This window comes from Haemaphysalis longicornis, unplaced genomic scaffold, assembly GCF_048455015.1.
Source record: "Haemaphysalis longicornis isolate Haplotype H1 unplaced genomic scaffold, Haemaphysalis longicornis Haplotype H1 scaffold_9, whole genome shotgun sequence".
In the NCBI taxonomy this organism is placed as follows: domain Eukaryota; kingdom Metazoa; phylum Arthropoda; class Arachnida; order Ixodida; family Ixodidae; genus Haemaphysalis; species Haemaphysalis longicornis.
This window is the reverse complement of record NW_027526460.1, coordinates 99,554,137-99,577,922: the sequence shown is the minus strand read 5'-3', so window position 1 is coordinate 99,577,922 and position 23,786 is coordinate 99,554,137. Positions and strand designations below refer to the sequence as shown.

At 49.4% G+C, this 23,786-nt stretch overlaps 1 protein-coding gene across 1 annotated transcript; it reads left to right on the top strand.

The window, feature by feature from the left end:
- Positions 1-18,670: 18,670 nt before the first annotated feature.
- On the top strand, positions 18,671-19,564 carry LOC144153327 (uncharacterized). The gene has a single exon (XM_077684978.1). The coding sequence runs from the start codon at positions 18,671-18,673 to the stop codon at positions 19,562-19,564; it is 894 nt and encodes a 297-aa protein (XP_077541104.1).
- The last annotated feature ends 4,222 nt before the right edge of the window (positions 19,565-23,786 follow it).

The window sequence follows — 23,786 nt, the reverse complement described above, 5'->3', positions numbered from 1 at the left end:
CTGAAGTTGTTCTTCTGTCACAAGCCGTCTTCCAATGGTCTTTCTGATGGCTGACTTAAAACTTCTTATCAGTCTTTCATAAAACCCGCCCCACCAGGCTGCTAACTCGGCTATGTACTTCCACTTGACCTGAAGATTCGTTGTGAATAGACGCACTTTATCGTCCTCCATCCTCAGTATTTTATTGATTTCTTTTTCCGACCTTTTGAATGATCTGGCATTATCGCTGTAGATGGTCTTGCACATGCCCCTTCTGGCCACGAATCTCCTAAAAGCGTGTATAAAGCACTCAGAGGATGTGCTCTTCATCAGCTCAAGATGTACCGCTCGCGTCACCGCACACGTGAAAATGACAATGTACATCTTTTGCTCAGTGCGTCCTTTTTCCTCTCTAGCGTACAGTGGTCCAGTGAAATCGACTCCTATGACTTCAAAAGGACTTGATTTGGTGATTCTGTCAGCTGGCAATGGCGCCATTTCCTGAGTCATCGGCCGAGCGTTGAATCTCCTGCATGTAATGCATCTCCTAATGATCATTCGGACTAACTGTCGGCCTTGAACTACCCAAAACTTTGTTCGTAATCTGGTCAACGTTACACAGACGCCGCCGTGCATTGTCTGATGATGCACATGTCGTACCAAAAGCTCATTAAGCTTACTGTTTTTCGGCAGTACAATTGGGTGTTTCTCGTCGAAACTCATGTCGCTTCGCTCCAGCCGTCCTTTTACTCTGATTACACCTTGAGTGTCCGTGAAAATTCCGATTCCATGTAATTGGGATGCGCCTTTCCTTTCTGTCACGCCGTTCCTGACCGTCTCGCCTGGATGCATGAGATCTTTTTGCTCTTGCCTGATGAGAAATAATTCCGCTTTGTTGAGTTCTTCTGCTGTTATAGGACCTGATGTTTTATTCTTTCGTAACTTCCCAGCATAACGTAGCACCCATGCGGCGATCTTTTGTGCCTTAGTATAAGATCCGAACCTGCTCACGTCAATAAGTTTTTCTTGAGTATCGCACGACGTAAGCATACAATGCTCCATGTTCGCGACCTCCTTTTCTTCCATATTGTTTATCTGTGGTTCATATGCCGGTCTCTCGCAAGATCCTATTAGCCAAACTGGACCTTTCCACCAGGCTTCCGACGCAAGCAGTTGTTTCATTTTTATCCCTCTCGTCATCAGGTCGGCAGGGTTTTCCTCACTTTTTACGTAGCCCCATTGATTTGCACTTGATTTCCTCTTGATTTCATTTACTCGATTTTGAACGAAAATGTCCTTGATTTTGCTTGATTTGACTCAGCAAAGCACTATTTGTGAGTCTGTCCAGAACTTGACGTCTTTGATTTTTCCGACAAAGTTGTCCACAATGTATTTGGCTAACCGTGCTGCGACCGTGGCTGCCAGAAGCTCTACTCTTGCGAGTGTTACGTCCTTAAGCGGTGCAACTCTTCCTTTACTCATTAGAAGCTGGGTGTTCTTGCTTCCATCAGTGTATGTGGTCACAAGATATGCCGCTGCTCCGTATGCTCTTGGGCTTGCATCAGAAAATACGTGCAGAGTTGATAACTCTTCCGCTTTTCCAAAGGAGTGCGAGCATCTTGGTAACGAAAACCCGTCCAGCACCTCCAGCTCTGAAATCCACTCCATACAAGCTGTTCGATATCCATCGGGTAAAGGATCATCCCAGGTGAATGACTCTTTCCAAACATTCTGTAATTGCAGCTTTGCTCGCACGGAAAAGGGTGTCAATAGTTCTAGGGGATCGTACAATCTGGCAGTGGCTTGTAAAAGTTGACGCTTTGTTATCTCTGCGACATCCATCTCCGAACGCCAGGCCGTGCTAGGAAAAGTAATTTGGTTCTCTAAGAAATTCCACTTCATCCCCAGCACTTTAGTTTTTCCTTCTTGCCTCAGTCGCCGGTCTAGGTCCTCCCCTTCCTTGTCAAAGACACTTCGTAGGGTTGGATCGCTAGATGTCCACTTCCTTAAATTCATTCCGGCTGCAGCAAATATACTTCGTGCCTCGTTGTACATGGTTCCTGCTGTTGACATATCTTCAGCCCCTAGCAACACATCATCGACGTAAATTCCTTTCTTTAGTTCACCCACTGTGTTTGGGAACTTTTCTCTTACTGCATCTAGATGATGATGAATCGTTGCAGCCAACAGAAAACTACTGGGCTTCGTGCCGAATGTAACTCTCTTCATTCTCCAGGTCTCAACTGTCGGGAGCTCTGAGTCTTTGTTCGGTAGTTCCTTCCACCACAAGAAACGAAGTGCGTCCCGATCGTCTTCGTGGATGGCTATTTGAAGAAAAGCTTTCTCCACGTCTGCAGCCATCACTATTTTGTGTTGCCTGAAATTCATCAATAGGGATGCGATGTCAGGGTTAAGGTTTGGTCCAGTCTCTAAGTTGTCATTCAACGACCGACCTGCCGTGCGACTCGCAGATGCATCAAACACGATTCGAATCTTGGTTGTCGCTCTGTCCTCTTTAATCACAGCCTGATGTGGCATGTAGTAGACGAAGTTTTTCCTTTTTTTGTCTTCTTCCGTGCTCACTTTCTCAGCTATACCTGATTCAATATACTCTCGTATTGCCTTATCGTATGCTTGAAGATTTTTGGGGTCCTTAAGTAGTTTTTTGGTTACTTGTAAAAGTCTCTTTTCGGCGACCAACTTGTTTTCGTCCAACGTGACGAGTTCCTTCCAAGGAAGCCTGACTTCGTAACGTCCGTTTTGGAAATCCATAGTGTCTTTGATGTGCGTATGTACTCCATCGTTGTCTGTTGTCTTGGTGTGAGCAATGTTGTCGCTGATGCCTATTGATTCTAGCTCCCAAAACCTTTTTACTTCTTCGTTTATGTCTTCATTCTTAGTGGTTACCTTCAGTACCATCACTGTTGACGAATTCATTGGTTGGGCTCGAAATTGTGTTGGCCCATGTAACGTCCACCCTAAAATCGTTTCCATGGCCATTACTTTGTCTTGAAGCCGTTTTGTTCGTCCCGTAACGATCTCCCAATAATAATCCGCTCCGATGAGCAACGATGTTGTTAATGGGACCCTTGACTTGTGATATTGCGTCAGGTCATCTGCCAATGTCAGTCCTAGAGCTTTCACTTCCTGCACCACTCTCTTCGGTGGTGATGGCAACGTGTCTTTAGAGATCATGTCTATTTCCAGTGCATCAATTATAATCTCTTCTTCGGACGGATGCCTCTTAATTTTCACCTCCACAACCCTCATTTCCATTTCTTTCTCGCCGCCACCGAACGACCCAACGGTTAGCCTCTCAATTCTTTTCTCCTTGCATCCTAGTTTTTGTGACAAGCTTTGAAGAATGAAGGATCGTTGGCTCCCGGTGTCAAGCATTATTCTTGCGTAGCTGCCAGATTTCTGCCCTTCCATCCAAGAGATAGCAGTTTGTAGCAAGATGCACGAAGAGATGTTCGTCTGTTGAGTGTGCATATTGCACGACCGGCTGGATGCAGCTTGGCTTGACTCATCCTGGCCCTTAGACATCGTTTCTGCATCGCTCCTATCGTGGTCGCGTTTTTTTGGGACAGCACATTGAAGTGGCGTGTCTTCCTTTGCAGGTCTTGCAGCGAACGTTGGCTGGGCAAATTCGCGCCGTATGGTTTGGTCTGGTGCATCGGAAGCATCGATTTTCCCGTTGAAGCACAGCCTTCTTTTCGTTAAGCGTAATGGTCCGTCTGCAGTCTTCTGCATAATGTCCTTGTTTTCCACAGAATACGCACTTTTTGCTTGCGATGCTCTGGAAACTTGACGTCCTGCACGTAGATCTGATGTTCGTCCTGAGTGCGCGATGGTCTTCCGCTTGGTTGTTGCTTCGGTCGTCCAATTCTCCTTCTCTGCTGCTGATGTGAATTCGCAGAAAATCTAACAGTCTCTGGATTGTTTCAACACTGGCATCCGATGCAGATAGCGATGATCCCGTAATGTTGTTTGTTTCTTTGGTGGCTTCCTTCATCTTGAAGTCCACCATCATATCGGAAGGCAAAGCTTTCTTGATTAATGTCAGTAGCATTGGCGCGTAGCTTTCCAGTTTTACTCCCAATGATTCGAGTCCTCGTTTGTTAAGCTGTACCTTGTTGTAAAGAAGCTTGGCTCCCGTTAAGTCTTTCTTGCTCTTGACAGCTTCGAGACTTGTAAGCTCCTTCATATAAACCTCTCGCAGATTCTCCTCTTTGCCGAAGGCTTCCCGCAGCAGTTCTACGGCGTGGTCATAGTTTTCTTCTGAGAACTGCAATCCTTCAACTAGTGACGCAGCTTCTCCTGTTAGCGATGCCAGCAAGTAATTGAATTTTTGCGTCTTTGGCATACTCTCTCTGCCGTGTATTGTCGTTTCGAATTGATTCCAAAACCGGGGCCATAGCTTCCTCGTTCCGTCAAACTTGATCATTTCGAGCCTTGGCAGCTTCACTATGTCACTTGGTTCCGTGCGGTTAGTACCTTGCATGTCAATATTGGCATTATTTTCTTGAGCACGATGGGCTGTGCGAGAACTCAGCTCGTATTCCTCGAGTTTCAAGTCAATCTTGGATAAAGTCTCTACAATCTTCATTTCATATTCGAGCACTCTTTCAAACTCGGCTTCGGCATTTTCTACTGTCAAAACTTGCTCTATTTGACTGTCCACTTACTTTAGAGCCTCCGAGATTCTTGTCACTTGGTTGCGTAGCGTTACCAACGCGCTCCGATCTACCTGTGTCACAAGCTTCTGATCAACCTCATTAACAAGGGTGGTAGCCTGCCCTCGCAGCGCTTTGCGCTTCTTCACGAGTATGTCTCTGTTCATGTTTCTACGGAATACCGCACTGAGGACTCGCCTGTTCTCGTGATTCTGCGATGCTGCTCCACGGCCTTGATCCTTCCAGCGACGCTTGTCCGATCAACGTTAAATTCCGGCCAGCCCGTTGACGCTGAGGAGGCTGGCAGCGTCGATGACGTAGTCTTCCCCAAATCCTGGTCACGGCACCATTGAGACGAAGGAATCGCAGAGGCCGTGGGGACGTTGCGACGAACACATCTTTATTCTAGCAAAGCATGATGATGACTAGAACAGGAACGTGCCTGTGGTGACTTCTTCTTCTTCACTTCTTCTTCTTCGCTTCTTCTTCTTCTTGGTTTTCTACAGCTGGAGTCACGGCCCCGGGGTTAAAAAGGTCCCCTTCACCCCGAGTAGTCCGAGTGGCGCTGGCCTACCAGCCCCAAGCGCACGAAACATCAATACCTTATCATAAATACCGGAGGCGAAAATAGGGGAGGGGAAAATAGCCCCGTCGAGAGCGTAGTGGTCATCGCAAGAGACGCGTATTCTGGAGGTCGTGGGTTCGGATCCAACCCGGCGGGCATTCTGTCTCCACTTTCTTTCTGTCTTTCAAATGCTTTATCTGTTTCAATGACCTACCACATTCTCCGCTTTGCTTTCCGAAGTTTTCCTGTCTTCCAACCCTTATTTCTGGCTTAATTCCACGAGCCCCTCATTTTCCTACTCTGATTCGCGATATATATATATATATATATATATATATATATACGGGTCTTCTTCAATTAGTTCAGAAACGTGGACCCAAGTAGCACGATCTTTCCTCGATATTCTGGACAATTGCCTAACCATGCACAAAGCATCCTACTCTGGATGTCCGTAGAGCCTTTGAAAACCTTGCCCATGATCCTCTCAAATATCCATCCTTCTACCGGTAGTGGACCAAAGATATACGGTTACATCGCTGTGTTTCTGCACGACCGCACGGCCAAGTTCCGTCTCCCTGATTCGGTCTCAGATCATTTTCCCTTCACGCCTGGTACCCCACAGGGAACTATTCTCTCACCCACCCGTTTTAAGCACGAAATGAGGCCCTTGTCTTGTGCTCTTGTATCGATCGCGAACCTCAAGCATACTGTCTACGCAGGCGACCTGACTCTTTGGTGCACCTCTGGGTCTCCCGGGTCAGTGCAGTACACTTTGCAGCAAGGTATCGATGCAGTAACTGGTTATCTCGACGCAGTAGGCCTGTCTCCCCCACCTGAAAAATCCCAATTGTTACTCATTGCGAAAACTTGCTATGAACGCCAGCACAACCACCTCATCACTCTCACAGTGGTATGTCACCCCATTCCTTGCGAATCCTGCTGAATTCTTGGACTACAAATTGTTGCGACTGGCCATTCGAGCGCAGTTACCACTGTTGCGATGATGCCTTGCTCCGTCCGCTACCGACGCGGCGCAGAGTATAGCGAGAAAATTCTCGAGCTGACGACGAGTTGAGCCAGCATTTATATACAATATGTACAAGGGTAACAAGAGCGTTCCATGATTCACACAAGGGCGACAGTACGTCTCAACTTGGTGCATCCGAAAAGTGCGGCGCGTGCCGCTGCTTCCCAGCTGGCTTTTATACCCCCAGGGGTGAATTGCAGCCGCAAGCAGTTCGAATCCCTCCAATCAGGACTCTCACTGTCCGATGTATGAATCCGACAAATGAAGGCGCAGAGATTGCGTTAGCCGAGCCGCCCCGACGGGAAATGGGGAGGCGACTCAGCGGCCCCCTCTCCCTTCAAGTTGGGGGACGTATGCCGCGGGCAGTTTGACCGAGGCGCGAATCGACCCCGCCGTGGGCGCGTCGCCAGGTGCAGCGTATTGTGGCTGGGCGCTCAGCCGCTCTGGCACATCAGCAACCCTCGCCGCCAGACAATGCACCAGGACGATGAGCTGCCTCCACGTGGCTCGAATGCCGGGCACGCGCGCGTTCGCCAGGCTCATCCTGGTTCCCCTCAAGTGCTCCAGGAAAAGGGCACCTCTGTGCTCCTTTCCACGAGCAGGTACCTCGTGGCAGGTACGGATCACAGGTACATCGCCGTGCTGCCCAGGTGTCTCGACCAGTTGCGCCCGCTTCTTCCGGTGTCATTTGCCAGCACCGGTCGCTCATCATTCTGTAGCTTGCAAAGACACGACCGACAACCGGGAACGCACAGCGCAACCAAGCTCTCGCTGTCCTCTGTCAGAACACCAGACGGAAAAGAAAGCATAATAAACATGCAAAGCTAAGTTTACCACTCTCTGCACCATGAGACCCATGCGGGACGCAACACTCTTTATTTATTTTTTATTTATAAAAACCTTACAGGCTCCAGGTGGAGCATAGGGTAAGGGGGGCATACAAAAAAGAGGAACTTGGGGCATATAGCCAACACATTCTAAAAGGGAAATATAAACAAGATTAACAGGACATCATTATACATTTTTAATGAAAAGGTACCCACAAAATTTCATACACACTCAAATCAAAAGAAAAATGCAAGGAATGTGTAAACAGAGATAAAAAGCATGGTTATCGAGTATGTGGGAAGCACACATGTGAAGTAAAAAGATTAGGAAAAATGCGCATTTAGTTGTTCACGAAATTTGTCACGGTTTGTTATAGAAGCGATAGCGTCCGGAAGTTCATTCCAATGAGATATGGCGCGAGGTAGAGCCGATGAATTGAATGCAAGTGTTTCCCCATAGATACGCTTAAAGCTGAATTGATTGTGTAAACGTGACGAGACGCGTGAAGGGGGTTCGAGGGGGAGCGGGGATGGGTTATCACTATGGGCGTATTTGTGAAACAAACACAAAAGAGCGACCATGCGACGAACGTGTAGTGGTTGGAATGAAAGGTCAATTTTGATCTGTGTGATACTTGAATTGCGACTATAGTTCCGAGATATAAAACGGGCGGCTCTGTTTTGGATGGACTCGACCAGATTAATTAAGTAGCTTTGATGAGGTGACCATATGGATGAGGCGAATTCTAGCTGCGGGCGGACGAATGTGAAGTAGGACAATTGGCGCATGTCTGGTGGCGCGTTACGCAGGTTACGACGCAGGTGTCCCAAAGTTTTAGATGCTTTTGCGCAGATTGAAGTAATGTGAGTGGACCAGGAAAGTGTAGAAGTGAAATTGATGCCTAAATATTTGTAGGTAGTGGCTCGTGATATTGCTGCGTTATTTACATGGTAAGTGAAATCAGAGTGAGTATGCTTACGAGAAAAGGAGATAGTTTTGCACTTAGTTGTGTTTAACATCATTTGCCAAGTCGCGCACCAGGAATTAATTTGGTCGAGGTCTTTTTGCAAGGTAATGTGATCTTGGGCAGAGTTAATGACACGATAAATGATGCAGTCGTCTGCGAAAAGCCGCACGCATGATGAAATGTTATTGGGCAAGTCGTTATAGTAAATTAAAAACAGTAATGGACCAAGGACGCTCCCTTGAGGTACCCCTGAGATGACGTCAGTTATAGTTGAGGAAGAATCATTCACGACGGTGAACTGTTGGCGAAGCGACAAGAAGTTTCGCAACCACGATAAAGTTAATGAGTCTATGCGGAGAGCTGATAATTTAGAAATGAGGCGACAATGAGCAACACGGTCAAATGCCTTAGAAAAGTCGAGGAATATGCAGTCTGTTTGCTGGTTATTATTTAAGTTGAAATGCAAATCTGAGGAAAATTCAAGCAACTGGGTATCACAAGAGAAACCTTTTCTGAAGCCATGCTGATTTTTGTGGAAGTACTTATTTTTCTCTAGGTGTCTGAAAATGTGCGATGCGATGATGTGCTCAAGTAACTTGCAGCAGATGCATGTTAATGAAATGGGTCGATAATTCTCATGTGACGTTTTATTACCATCTTTGAATACGGGAATGACTTTGGCTATCTTCCAATCTGTGGGTAGCTGGCCTGAAATTAAAGACTGTTTGAAAATATGAAATAATATTTGACTTGAGACGTTTACTGTGTTTTTTAGTATCTTATTGTTGATGTTATCAACGCCACTAGAAGTGGATACTTTTAGATTATTAATGAGAGAGACGATTCCTTCAGGGGTGATATCAATTTCCTTCATAAAAGGGCAATCAAGGTCACTAACAATGGGCACATTGGTATGATCTTCTCTGGTGAAGATAGACGTGAAAAATGAGTTGAAGGCTGATGCGCACTGTTCATCAGAAAGGGGAGTGTCGTTATCAAACAAGCAGATTTTATTATCATCAACACAAGGCGAAATTGTACGCCAGAATTTTCTAGGGTTGTTTTTTAGAACAGAAGGAAGATCCTGTGTAAAGTACTTGGTTTTGGCCCGGTCTAACTCCAGCTTATATACTTTCAGGAAATCGGTGTATTTTTTCCATGAGGATGCGCGAGGCTCGTTCTTTGCATTTTTGTACAATCTTTTCTTTTTACTTCTCAATGTTCGAAGATTTTTATTAAACCATGGGTTAGTTTTGTGGTTACTGATACTAATTAGGGGTACGTACTTATCGACTAACGAGCACAATTTGTGCTTAAAAAGGAGCCAGTTGGATTCCACAGTACGGTCGTTAAATGTTGGCAGAAAAACTTGATTAAGAAAGACATCCAAATCAGAGTTCATGCAAACGTAATTCCCTCTGCTATAATCGCGAATTTTTTTATTACTGAAACCTGTTTCTGGAGTAGGCATTTCAACGGTTAACTGGATTAATTGATAAAGATAACTGAAAATATGTGTCAAATGTAACACACGATATGAAACAATGATAACTATGTTTGGTTACTTGAAATCACGTGGTGCAGGAATAATCAACTCAGGCAGCAAATGAGGGCAATAATTTTGCCCCTATCTACCTGCTAAGCTAAAAACTGAAAACTAAGACACGAAATGGAAGTCATGGGAGGACGAAGGCAGCATTACTTAGAAAGCAGGGCTTAGTGCGTCTGCGTTAGTGTTCAACTTTCCTTTCCTACAGCGAACGACAATATTTGGCTTCCGGAGTATCATACACCACCTCAGCAAACGAGGGCTTTTATACGACATGTTATTTAGCCAGGTTAGGGGCAATGATCAGTTTCGATAACAAACTGGGAAGCCGCTACATAGCAGTCCAACTTCTTCACTGCCCATACGACACAGCCGCATTCGTTTTCGTATGTACTTTACGCCTCTTCTCAGCTTGCGGCTGATGGGGGCCATGCAAACAAAACGCAAGTTTGGTTCATTCGAAAGATTGACTTATTAGTATTATGCTGACACCAATCTTAACGTAAACTTCCCTCCCATAAGGTGTATAATAATTAAAAAAGGGAATTGCCATGCGACCCACTAGCATATTTCCCGGAACAGAACCTATGATGGCATACGCGCCAGCTCTGCATGTGGCGGAGGCCGGCAAAAGCAAACAGAAATTAGGCAGAGCCTATAAGCTTGCCGAACCAGCCACTTGCGCTTAAATTTAGGGCACATTTTTTTTCATAGCAGTAAGAATGGTGGGACAAATAGTGGTAGTTACGAAAGCACACGTAAACATACCGATGTGTGCTGCTGTTGGTACTGCGCGCACTGCGCGCTTGTTTTACCTGCACAGCACTGTGACTCTTGGGGGTGGTCTCAAACGACACTGGCCGATTCGCGTAGGCGACGGCGTTTTACGTGACCATATTTGCCGTGCAAGCACCATGTTTCACGAAACAATTATTGTCTTCCTGACCAAGAACAAGCCGGGTACAAATACGGTTAAAAACAAAGCAAAGGCAGGAAACGGCCCGCTGCGGTATGTTGGCGCCAGCTAGGTTGACAACGGTAAACAAGTTTCCGCTTCACAGCAAGTTTATTTTGAAGACCCGTTCTTATGATGTCATTGCAGACGTTGTTGAAACGCACGATTTGACGGGAGAATAGAAAATTAAACATGAATTTATTAATTTCGCAGTGAATAAAGCATCGTGTGCCTCAGGACAAGCGCTGACGACACTATCACACACGAAATCTTTCGAATAAAACAAACTTGTATTTTGGTCGCATGGGCCCTTTAAGCACAAAACTGGTCGTTCGCAGTCAGCACCATCCTCGTGGCATAGCACAGCTCCCATGCCACGATCTCTCGCTTAAATCTGAATCACGAAACCTTTTGAAAAGTCGGAGGCCATTATAACTGGCTCCTCGCTCAAGGCTCGTTTCACCGTTTGAAACGCGTCTGCCTTCGTTTCCCATTCCACCTTTACTCGCTCCATCTTTCCCAAAGCGTCAGTTAAAGAACCAGCAAGTGTGGATTAATATTTCAGAAAATGCTGGTGATATCCTGCCAAACCCCAAAAAGCCCAAATCTCAGACTTCGTCGTTCGTCGGCGATAGTTAACGACCGCGACTATTTTGATTTCTGACCGCCTCCGTCGGCCACGCTAGCTTCCCCTGCCCTAGATACGTCAATTCAGCGCACCCTATGTGACACTTCAGCGGTTTGACTGCAACGTCTGCGCTATTTGAGCCTGCTCAGCACGACTCGTACGTGCTCTACACGCTCCTACCAAGTGCCACAAAAAATAGCGACATCGTCGAGGTAGAGAGCGCGTACTCAGAGGCCCCGAAACATGCAATCCATCAGTTTCTAGAAGCACTACGCCGCGTTTTTGAGACCGAACCTCAACATGACGGGAAGGAATGTTCCGATCAGGGAAACGAACGCAGCGTTAGAACTCGTTTAGAACAGCGTTAGAACAGGCTCGTTTCGTCATTTGAAACGCGCTCTTTTTCCCAGGTCGTTACGGGCCTCGTGCGCTTGTATGGTGGCGCCACTGATGCGCTGTGTTCAGCGCCATCTTGCGGGCAACCGAGGCATAATTTCTGAAGTCCGTGAGCAAACGACGTCCGGAGGATAGTATTCCGCGCAGTACGATTATTAGAGGAGAAAGAAGGAATGACCGCTATTCTGTTGCCATGCGTTACGAACAGCCAAACGGTACTTTATTAAATAGAATATGGTATATGGTTCGCAAAGGCGACAGGAAAGCGATGCATCACACAAAAAAACAGTTTTAAACAAGCGCGGTTTTGTCTCCGCGCAGCGCGCGGTCACGCTGTCATTTCGCAACGGCTTCCACTGAACACCAGCAGCGCCGCCCAAAATAAAAGATAAAAAGATAAAAAAATCACGCCATATCCACGGAATGAATGATGATAAGTGGGGCGAAGCTCGAGGGGGGGAGATAATCGGTAACCGTAACTCTCCCGTGAAAGTTCGCCCATTACATCATTAAGAAAGACGTAAGACTGTGTGCGTACATTGTACAAATCAACTTTCATTTTCGGAGTCAATGCTCCCAGGCCCAGATCTGGTGAAAGACCCCGCGCCATCGAGGACTACCCCGCACCTCCACCACAATTTGTCACGTAGGATGGGACACAACGGTAAAGAAAGAACTTTTATTTAGGGCGAACTTGTGCCCGAACAAGACGAGAGGAAACGAGCAAAGGTCCTTGCGTCTCGTTCGATCTCCGAGAACGACTGCCTGCGTTCGTGGCGTGATCTCTTGCGTGATCTCCCCCTCGCAGTGCACGTGCGCTCGCGCCTCCGTTGGCGAACACAGACAAGCTCGCGCTCCCGGTGCCGAGTTTGCGCTGCCGGTTGCATCCGGTTCTTGTGCGTGCAACGCGGCCCACTTTGCGACATCTCCGAAAGCATGCGGCGGTCACGTACCACGAGACACAAGGGATGGACAGACCCATGACTTAAGGAGCTTCGCCCCTAAAATAAAAAGACGGAAGCTCGCGATGTTATAGCAAGAGAACGAGAGGAGTGCAGGAGTGTGCGTCTGTGTGTGCATCTCCTCCCGGAAGCGATAATGTATGTGTGAGGGAGGGTGTGATCGCTGGCTTCACCAGTGGAAAATTTTTTGTGGGGCCGCCGGCCCCCGAAGAGCATGAAATAACGGCATAACGTCCCAACGACGCCAGCAACGCCTTCGTTGCTGTGGTCGCTTTGGTGGATTCGATTTATTTAGCCTTAGATCAGGACGGCTGGGTTAGAACTGCTGGCATAACCAAGCAGTTGGCGGAAAGCTTATTGTGAGGAGAAGACCGACTACGCGACTTCATGGTGCTTGCAGAAGCGAATTTCTCCCGTGTGTACACTTCCCTGTGCCTTGTACATGTCAGGAAGTGATTTGATGTGTTGTGTGTGTGAAATCGCGGCGAAAGGTTTGTGTGTATACATTGCGACACCAAGGATAAGCGGCTTCAAGAGCCCGAAGATTCAGGTTTGTAGAGGCAGGTATTTGAAAATGCCAACTGCTTGAGTTGGCATTTTGCAAAAATATCGCAATGCTTTTTGAAGTGCTTTCATAGGTTTACATATGCATACTTAATATGCGAATAATTTTGGACGTAGATGCGCGAGACAAGGCTTTCATGAAAGCCTCTGAACGTTTATTTACCTTGTTTATCGCTCGACATAGACACGGGCACAGATATGGTAGATCGCACAGCAGGAGCTTTAATTGTGCACGAATGATTCCTCTCACATTCGTAGTGACCTTGATAAAATAAGACCATTTTGAATAATGGAGATTGTTTCAAAGCTGACAGAGTTCTACGTGATGTTTGTGTGACTACGCTGCAAGTTATCTTTGTCAGCAAAAATATTTTGCGCAACAAGCCCCCCTTGAACTCGTTTTTCAAACGCAAACTACAAGTTGTCCATGTTTGAGATATTTGAGAGTCCTTTCAATAAAAGTGTAGATGCGAGTCTCCGAATTGTGGCTGGCGTGTGTCCATCTGTTTACGGTTGTGTCGCAGTGTAGAGTGAATATTTACGTTTCTGTTTTCATTTTAAAGCTTCATATTTTGCTGGTATGACTATGTACAATTCAAGCATGCATATCCGTGAGTTGCTCCATGTATTTTCTGATGCGTGCACAGATGCGTGCACACCAAAGGCTATTTGAGGCGCTACAAAAATATGCACTGGATAAACGGCATTTTTTTTTTTTTTTGCAGCGGTCTTACGCCAAGTAGCGTGCACATACGTAAATGCATCTATGGATCTGTTCTTTTTATTTCTTTTCGGGTACTATGTGCTTCGGGAACGTCGGCGTCGCAGGCAGCTGATCCGTGTACTGTCGTCTGCTTGTATTGGAGAAGGGGCGCTTTCTAAATTATTTCGCCTTGTATTCCCGCACAACTCGTCAGCGTAATATTTCTATTATTATAACAATTGTGAATTTAACAAAACGTTGTAATTGTTGTATACTTATTTTACGGTTGTTGTTTAAATTAAGCCGCGTAGCGAACTGCTGTATATGTTTATTTTGTTCTTAAGAAAAAATTCCGCCGCCGCTCCCAGGTGGCGCCACATGTTTATTTGAAACTGCAGTGCACGAGGCCCACAAGCTTCGCAGGGCTGACCCCCCTTAATCTCGTGTGGAGCTGACTTAAAAGCAAACATCGCAGCAGGTACGCATGCCTCCCAATGGCGTTTCCGCTCAAAGCAGGGCGTTCTCAACCTTCTTTTTCGCCCTGAGTGCCTCCGCTCCACCGGGTTAGAATGCGGGCGAAAGTTAGAACTGTGCACTACCTTGATTGCAAGCAAGCTATCGAGGACAGGGGACAACGTAGGGTTCACCTCGCAAGGCTCGGTCAGCTGGGTTTCCCCGCCGATGGGGATGACGTAACTCGCTTCGTTCCGTTGGCGGCTCGGCTCGTTTAAGCTACGGCTAGTGCTTGCGGTCCGCTCGCTGCTCAGGCTTCGTCGCTCGCTCGTGTTTCGTGTCCCGCTCGCAGGCGTTGCCGCCACACCGCTTTAGTTTGAGCTCGCACCCTCCGGAACACCTGTTTCGGCGGATTCGTGAGGCAAGTGCATAACCTCGTACGGATAGTCTACAGGGTAGTGCCTAACCTCGTCCGCGAATTTCCGCACCGGGAGCCTGGGATTCCCTGGCGTTATCCACGACGTGGGACACTACCCTCCACTGCAGACACGAAATAAATCTTCACTGTAACATCCGAAAAGCTCTTCGTACACTTCCGTTTCCAGAAAAATCTCTAACCACCCCGCAACTACGCATTCTTCTATGCATACGCATCCTTACACCGGCTCGCAGCATTCTCCAGCATGTCCAAATTGTCCCGAACCTTACGTTAATTTCAGTCGCCACATTTTCCACACCCTGCTCCTTCAAAATGGCAGACTTGGGTAGCCTAGAACCAGCTGACGTACCAGTTCGCGTTGGCAAACCTGGCCCGGGACATTCTCGACGCTTAATGTTGCGTTTAGATAAAGGTTTTTCCTCCGGCTCCTTCTTCCTCCTCAATCCGACCAGATTGCACATCATTATCTTTCATTAACTACAGCTCGCGTTACCGAACCACAATCTTGCAACCACTTGAGGAGGCTACCCAAATGAATTATCTTAAATTATTTCCGAAATATCTGCAGTTCACTCACAAACGACACTGCACATTCTTTTGAGCCCGACCTGCGGGATTGAGGCTATCTTCTTTTCTGACCAGCTCCTTCTGGTAACCCACATCAAGAAGCCGCTAATTCTCTGCATATCAGGTGACAGACTGGAGTAGCGCTGTCTGGGTCAGCACAATTCTATCCTCGATAACGTTACCCCTCTCTCTCTATATATATATATATATATATATCTTGCTATTTTATCTTCATTAGAGGGAAGGACTCATAACGATCGCTGACAGTGACCTTCCTGTTGGGATTAATTGCCAAAGCTACGTATGGATACTGCAGGTCCGTTGTCTGAACGAATATCGACTAAGACAGCAATATCTAAAAGCGGCGAAAAACAACAGTTAGGAAAAGAAGAATACCTTTGGCTTTGTCTGCGACACTCCTATTTCTATGTCTGACACGTGCCTTCGTGTCGTTCTGCAGCCTCTATTTTGCGTGGGTTTCGTGAATACATTTCCTGTCCGTCCCGGCACTGCTGGCGGCTTCTCCTGTCGGTTTCAAAATTGTATGGTTTAAACTAACAGTCGTATACCCAACACAGCAAGCGGCTGTGCAGGTTGCAAAGTCCGCTTTATTGGGGCCCTGCACTGCACTAAGCTGTAAAACGATGGTTGTGGATGTACCTGTTTTTTTTTCTATGCTTCCCGAGGGCCTGAAAGCAACCTAGAAGCGTCGTTACCTTGGGCGCGGGGAAAATCAATCAGCAGTACCGTATTTTCCTGGATTAGCAGTTGAACCACGCTGTTACGTTCCTCGGCGCTGCGTTTTCCCGGCAGCTACGTTGTTTTTGTCTAGTCCAGGCGCAGTTCACAGAGAGTCCCATGTATTAAAATCCTCACTGTAACGTCATGGCTCAGAGTACTTTCCCGGATCATTCGTCGCAATCTCACACTCCGAACCAGCCCGTGCAACATGCGAGGACCGTCATTTTGGGGTTTGAGGAGAATTGGCCAGGCTTTGCTACGGAACTGACAGCATGAAGCCGTACGCGGGTGCGATTCGTCACCACTAGACTACCCAATGTTACTGTAATGTCATCCCCGTCATCACTGCGCCTACAACGGGAGTTCCACTTCAGAATGGCCAAAGTGCGGGTTTACCATAACATCACCATCGCAAGAATAGCACGCGCACTCGTCGTCATCATGCGCTTCAAGCTTTGAGGACACCGCTGAACTTGCAACCACGAACTTCGTCGTGCCTTGATGGTGTCGCGAAAACGGGAGGCGCTGTCCCTTCAGGAAAAGCTTGACGTACTAAACGCTACTGAGTAGACAAGCAGCCACAGCGGAAGATAGTCGACATCACCAGGGACCTTCAATTCCCACGCGTAGTGCTTCCCAGCGATCACAAAAAACGGCAATCCTACATTCTCGAGTTTTTTCAGGTTCGAAAGCTAAAGTTGCAGAAATGCACGTTTGCAAGTCAAAGCTACACTGTTTTCGTTCATTTTTGAAGGTTTCCCTACTGCTACATTTTCCTGGTTCTTAAGTTTTGTTTTCCCGGTCTGGTTAAAAACCTATGAACGGGGTTCCACTGCACAGCATATCGGGATATCGGATGAGTTTTCGCATCAGTCTCCATCGCTAGACACAAAGAGAGCGACAGAAAGCATACAAGAATAGAACGGAGAGAGACCGGCGATAGAGCGGCTTTCGAAAATGAAGAGAGCGACGTTGCCAAGGAGACGTCAGTCGAATCGTGGTTTTGCACCTGCATCCGCCGTCACGGGTGTTCGTTCGGCCTGCGCCTGGACGGGTCCTGTGACTACAGCTACTGTCGGCACGTGCTGAAGTGTGCAGCCAATGTAGGGCGGCCAAACAGGACGGAATTGAAATGACGGCGACGAAATGCCCACACTCGTGTACAACAAAAGGAACGCTATCGACAGATAATGCCGCTGCTGAACCGAGTAAAGCTTACAACTTAAACGGTTACACTGCAGCGCACGGTTTATGCAGACTACGAGGGGCGTGCGTCATGTTGCGGACTTCGGCGCTGCAGAAAAGCGCGCGAGCCAAGCCGAGCATTATTTCGGTAGGTTCGAGATGCGAAACTCATGCATTACTAAATACACAACAATATATCTTCAATTAATTTTTTCACGGGCGAAGACCCCGGCGGGGACTACTGCGATTTGGGCCTCACGGCCGGAGATCACGATTTGGTGGTACCGCCCGGGCCGTACTCGTAAAGGCAGCGTTACGCCTACCGAGCGGCCACTCCGCATCAGAACTATGACCACCAAGCAGATATGCAATTCTCACGATAAATTGAAAAGTTTGGTGTACACAGGTGCCGGTCACCTAGCCCGGTCGTCTGGTACCAAATATTTAAAATATAATTGAAGGTAAGCTCTCTTCTTGTCCCTCAATATTACACTTATCATCTTCAGTTTCATTGCCCGCTGATTCATTCTCAATTTAAGTAGAACCCTCTTAGTGAGCCCCCAAGTTTCTGCCCCGTACGTCAGTACCGGTAAGATGCAGCTGTCATACACTTTCTCCTTCAGGGACAATGGTAGGCTGCCATTTATTACCTGAGAATGTCTGTCGTATGCACTCCACCCCATTCTTATCCTTCTATTTATCTCTGCCTCATGGTTGGGATCCGGAGCCACAACTTGGCCTGAGTAGACATATTCCTTTACCACTTCCACTGCCTCGCCACCTATCTCGAAGAGAGCGGAGTCGGTCAGGGAACAAACGCGTGTTAAGGACATATTAGTAGAAAGTAAGAAAAAATGGACGTGAACAGGGCATGTAATATGAAGGCAAGATAGCCGTTGGTAATTATGGGTTATGAAGTGGATCCCTAAAGAAGGCAAGCGTTGCAGAGGGTGCAGAAAGTTATATGGGCAGATGAGATCAACAAGTTTGCGGGGATAAATTGGTCGCAGTTTGCACAGCACCGGGGTAATTGGAGAATAATGGGAGAGGCCTTTGCCCTGCAGTGGGTGTAGATATGATGATGATGATGATGATGATGATGATGATGATGATGATGATTATGATGATGATGATGAAGGTAAGCCTCACTTGGAAGGGGTAATCGCGGATCGACGCAAACCAGCTTGCCCTCGTGGTGGCGACTGGCGCCACCATGTACGCATGAAAGCATGTATGTATGTATGACGTATGTATGTGTAGCGGCAAGCCACAGTGCCAGCGGCAGCAGCGTGACGCAGGCCCACGGGCGCGCTCACCCGCCGGAGGGCTCGCGCGCCCCTGGCATCAGTAGTTAGAGACCCCACGGCGTTCGGAATAAACCGGCCTTGCTACGTGGTCTGGTCGTCTCTGTTTCAACGCCTCCGTGGCATGCGCTCTACAGTTGGTGACCCGGACGTGATATCCCTCCCAGCAAAGTTGTAGAGCCATGTCCAGCAACGACCAGAACCAGCGAGCACCGCAAGCAGCCGGCAACGAGATCGCTGCCCTGGCTATCCACTTGCCGCCGTATTGGGAAAACAACCCGACCATCTGGTTCCTCCAGGCCGAGTCACAGTTCGCGCTGTATGGCATCACCTCCCAAGAACGCAAGTTCCACTACGTCGTGAGAGCTCTGCCAGCGACTGCTGCGGAAGAGGTTGCGGACATTCTTGCCTCCTTCATACGCAACCCACCTGCAACGGCCTACGACCAGCTCAAAGCAGCGCTACTCGAACGCACAGCACCATCTGAGCGCACGTGCCTACAGCAGCTACTTTACACCGAAGAGCTTGGCGACCGCAGACCGAGCCAACTCCTGCGGCGCATGACCCAACTCCTCGGCTCACGTGCCCAAGAAATGGACCGCGCATTGCTGCGCGAGCTCTTTCTGCAGCGCCTGCCTGCGAACGTGCAAATGGCCCTCGCAACAGCGTCATCCATGGATCTCCCTTCGCTCGAGTCCCTGGCCGACAAGGTGATGGAAATAGCCAGCACAGCTTCACCTATTGCTGCTGTGACCGCGACGCCAGCATCACCTGCCCCTCGCACGACGCCAGCTCCTGCCGACGAAGGTGCGTCTGCGTCGCCTGCCAGTGTCGATCACCTGTGCGAACGACTGGAGCAACTCCTTGTCGCGGCGACGAGGCGAAACAGCTTAACACAATCTGCTCGCCCGTCACGCGGACGCGACCGCTCATCTTCCCGACGCCGTGATGCCGTTTGTGGACGCAGCCCTACATCAGCCCCCGGTGTATGCGTCTACCACCGCCGTTTCGGCGCAAACGCTCGCCACTGCCTCTTGCCATGGTCATGGACGGGAAACGGCCCTGCAGACCGCTAGCGGCGACGAGCGGTTCTGGCCCCATTGAAGAATGTCGCCTGTTTCACATCGTCGATCGTACCACCGGACAAAAGTTTCTCGTCGACACGGGAGCGCAAGTCAGCGTCTTGCCAGCTTCACGCCACGACCGCAACTCCAGCGCAGTCTTCTACCTCCAGGCAGTGAACGGCACGCGCATTCCCGTGTTCGCGCAGCGATCCCTGACTTTGAACCTGGGTCTTCGCAGAACTTTTCGGTGGATTTTTGCGGTCGCGGACGTTCGCTCTGCCATCCTTGGTGCTGACTTTCTTACCAAACATGGCCTCCTAGTCGACGTCAAGCGACGGCGACTTCTCGACTACACGACCCTCCTCTCAGTTCAAGGCGTCGTAGCGACAGCAGCTGCTGACGTAGCGCCTTCCTGCGCTACAGTTGCTGAAGAACCGTTTGCCGCCCTGCTAAAGGAGTTCCCCACCGTCACGTCACCACCCGACTGGACTCAGCCCGTGACTCATGACGTCCGTCATCATATCACCACTACCGGACCACCCGTTTTCTTTCGTCCGCGACGTCTTGCTCCCGACAGACTCAAGATCGCCCGTGCTGAGTTCGAGCACATGCTGGAACTTGGCATCGTCCGACCTTCTTCCAGCCGCTACGCATCAGCCTTGCACATGGTACCCAAGAAGAACCGTGACTGGCGACCTTGTGGCGACTACCGATTCTTGAACATCTCCACCATCCCAGATCGGTACCCCCTCCCCAACATACAAGATTTCACCGCCAGTCTGCACGGTGCCACCATATTTTCAAAAATCGACCTTGTACGGGCGTACCACCAGATTCCCGTCGCTGAGGAGGACATATACAAGACGGTCATCACAACACCTTTCGGCCTTTTCGAGTTCCTCCGAATGCCGTTCGGCCTCAGGAACGCTGCCCAAACGTTTCAGCGTTTCATCGATACAGTGACGCGCGGACTGGCCTTCGTCTATGCTTACGTGGACGATCTGCTGGTAGCAAGTACGTCCCTAGAGGAGCATCTTCACCATCTCCGCATTCTCCTCGAACGCTTAGCTGCCCATGGCATTGTCATCAACGCAACGAAGAGCGAGTTCGGTGTTCCCGCCCTCGACTTTCTGGGACATCGACTGGATGCGACAGGCATTCCACCCCTCTCCAGCAAGGTCCAGGCCATTCTTGACTTCCCAACTCCAACGTCGGTCACCAAGCTTCGCCAGTTCTTGGGTCTGCTAAACTTCTACCGTCGCTTTATCAGGAACTGCGCCACTCTGCTTGAGCCTCTCGACCGCCTGCTTTCCGGGAAGCGTTCTACCACTGAATTGGACTGGAACGCCAGTGCTGAGGCAGCCTTTCATGCCATCAAACGTGCGCTGGCAAACGCCGCTCTCCTCGCTCACCCAAATCCAGGACGTCCACTCGCGCTGATGACGGACGCCTCGAGTTCTGCTGTGGGAGCTGTCCTCCAACAGCACGTAAATGGCGCGTGGCAGCCCTTGGCCTTCTTCTCAAAACGTCTAACCCCACCGCAGACCCGGTACAGTGTCTTCGGGCGTGAACTTTTGGCAATGTATCTGGCTGTGCGTCACTTCCGACATCTTCTTGAGGGTCGTCAGTTCACCATCTTCACTGACCACAAACCCTTGACGTACGCCATCAGCCGGCCCGACACCCATTACACGCCACGAGAAGTGCGGCAGCTTGCCTACCTGTCCGAGTACACGACGGATATCAAGCATGTCAGTGGCGTTGACAACACAGCTGCGGATGTTCTAAGCCGCGTGGACGCCATTGCCTCCACTTCGCCGCTTTTAATTGCACCCGACCTCCACCGGCTGGCTGCTGACCAAGCAAACGACACAGAGCTACTGCGTCTTCGCACATCCCCAACTGCGCTCCAGCTCGAAGACGTGACACTCGACGGACAGCAGATCGTTTGCGACTTGTCAACCGGAAAGCCACGACCATATGTACCCAAAGCCTGCCGTCCCGAGCTTTTCGATGCCCTGCATAACATGGCCCATCCTGGGATTCGAGCCACGCAGAAACTCATCGCGGCTCGTTTTGTCTGGCCTCGAATGAACGCTGATGTTCGCGACTGGGTCCGCGCGTGTGCACCATGCCAACGCGCAAAGGTTCACCGGTATCCAGTTCCGCCGGCAAAGACGTTCCTACAACCTGATGAGCGCTTCGCCGTCGTGCACATTGACCTCGTCGGTCCCTTGCCCCCTTGCCAAGGCTACCGCTACCTACTGACTTGTGTGGACCGATTCACACGCTGGCCTGAAGCCACACCGCTACCCGACATCTCCGCACCCACGGTAGCGTCAGCATTCGTGTCGACGTGGGTAGCGCGCTTCGGATGCCCATCATCCATCGTCACCGACCGTGGACGGCAGTTCGAGTCTGCTTTGTTTGTCGAGCTCCTTCACCTCCTCGGCACGACTCGTTTGCGCACGGCAGCGTACCGGCCACAAACAAATGGACTCGTCGAACGCTTTCACCGCCAACTTATGGCCGCGCTCACAGCACACGACTGCCCAACACAGTGGGTCCAGCGCTTGCCCCTCACACTTCTGGGCATACGCACCGCCTTCAAAACTGATCTGACGTGTTCTTCGGCTGAACTCATTTTTGGAACCCAGCTTCGACTACCAGCCGACCTGTTCGAGGTACCGTCTCAAGCATCTTCCGCCGCGGACTACGTGAAATCGCTGAGATTGATCCTCGCTGACCTCCGACCGCAGCCTACACGGGAACGAAAACCCAGAGGACCTTATGTGCTTCCGGACCTTGAACAGGCAACACATGTGTTTGTGCGGTACGGACCCGTGCGCCGCCCATTGCAACCACACTACGTTGGCCCTTTCCATGTAGTAGAACGACACTCGTCAACATATGTCATCGACATCAGTGGCTCTCACGACAACATAGCCCTAGGGCGCCTGAAGCCGGCATACGTCACCGCCGCCGACATCAACCCCACGAGTCCTCCCACTGTGGCTGCTCACCACCGTGACCATCATGTACGTTGGGGCCATCAGAGCGTCACACCAGCTCCTCTCCTGGGGGGGAAGCCCTGTAGCGGCAAGCCACAGTGCCAGTGGCAGCAGCGTGACGCAGGCCCACGGGCGCGCTCACCCACCGGAGGGCTCGCGCGCCCCTGGCATCAGTAGTTAGAGACCCCACGGTGTTCGGAATAAACCGGCCTTGCTACGTGGTCTGGTCGGCTCTGTTTCAACGCCTCCGTGGCATGCGCTCTACATATGTATGTACGTATGTATGTATGTATGTATGTATGTATGTATGTATGCATGCATGTATGTATGTATGTATGTATGTATGTATGTATGTATGTATGTATGTATGTATGTATGTATGTATGTATGTATGTATGTATGTATGTATGTATGTATGTATGTATGTATGTATTGTTGTGACTTCCTCTTCGTCACCCCTTGCAGCAGACGACGCTAACCACCATCATTTCATTACGCTTCACGAGCTGCCGCATGATAATGTGGCGGCGCCGGCTCGCGCCTGCTTCTTCTTCTGTTTTCCATTAAAGCCTAATCGCATCACGACGTGTCGCTCCCCTTCCTGAGAATCGCGCCGCAGCTGGAGGACCCAGAGGTCCAACACATGGTGCCGAGAACCCGGGACTTCTAGACGACGCTAAGCCCATCGACGCACGGAGCCGCGAAAGCCCAGAAAACGACGCGGCGCCTGCGATCTTGGCGAGAGTTCCCAGCTGCGTGCGACCGAATGGAGCGGCAACTTCGACGACGCCTCAGACTACGGGCGCAACTGGATGGCCTTCTAGCGGAAGCGGAAGGCCACATAAGAGGACATGGAGACGCGACACCATCTGCAGTGAGTGTACTTCTTGAGCGAATCGGCGCATTGTACGCACAGATTGAGACAGTGGATGATGCGGTTTTTGAGGAGACACCAGACGACTTGCTCGAAAGTGAGACGTTAGACGCCGGGCAGTACCTCGACAAGGTTGTCACCTTGACGGCTAGCCTACGTTTTAAGATGCAAGATTGCCGATCTTCGACGCTACGCCCGGCGACCGTTCTTCCAATACCAACGGGCAAGCGCACATCCCCACAAGACTATCCACTACAGGACTTACATGCACGGAATATAACTCGGGTGCCTTTTGGAGCTGCTTCGAGTCCTGTAGTTCTAACGGCTACTTTGAACCACCAGCTTCAAT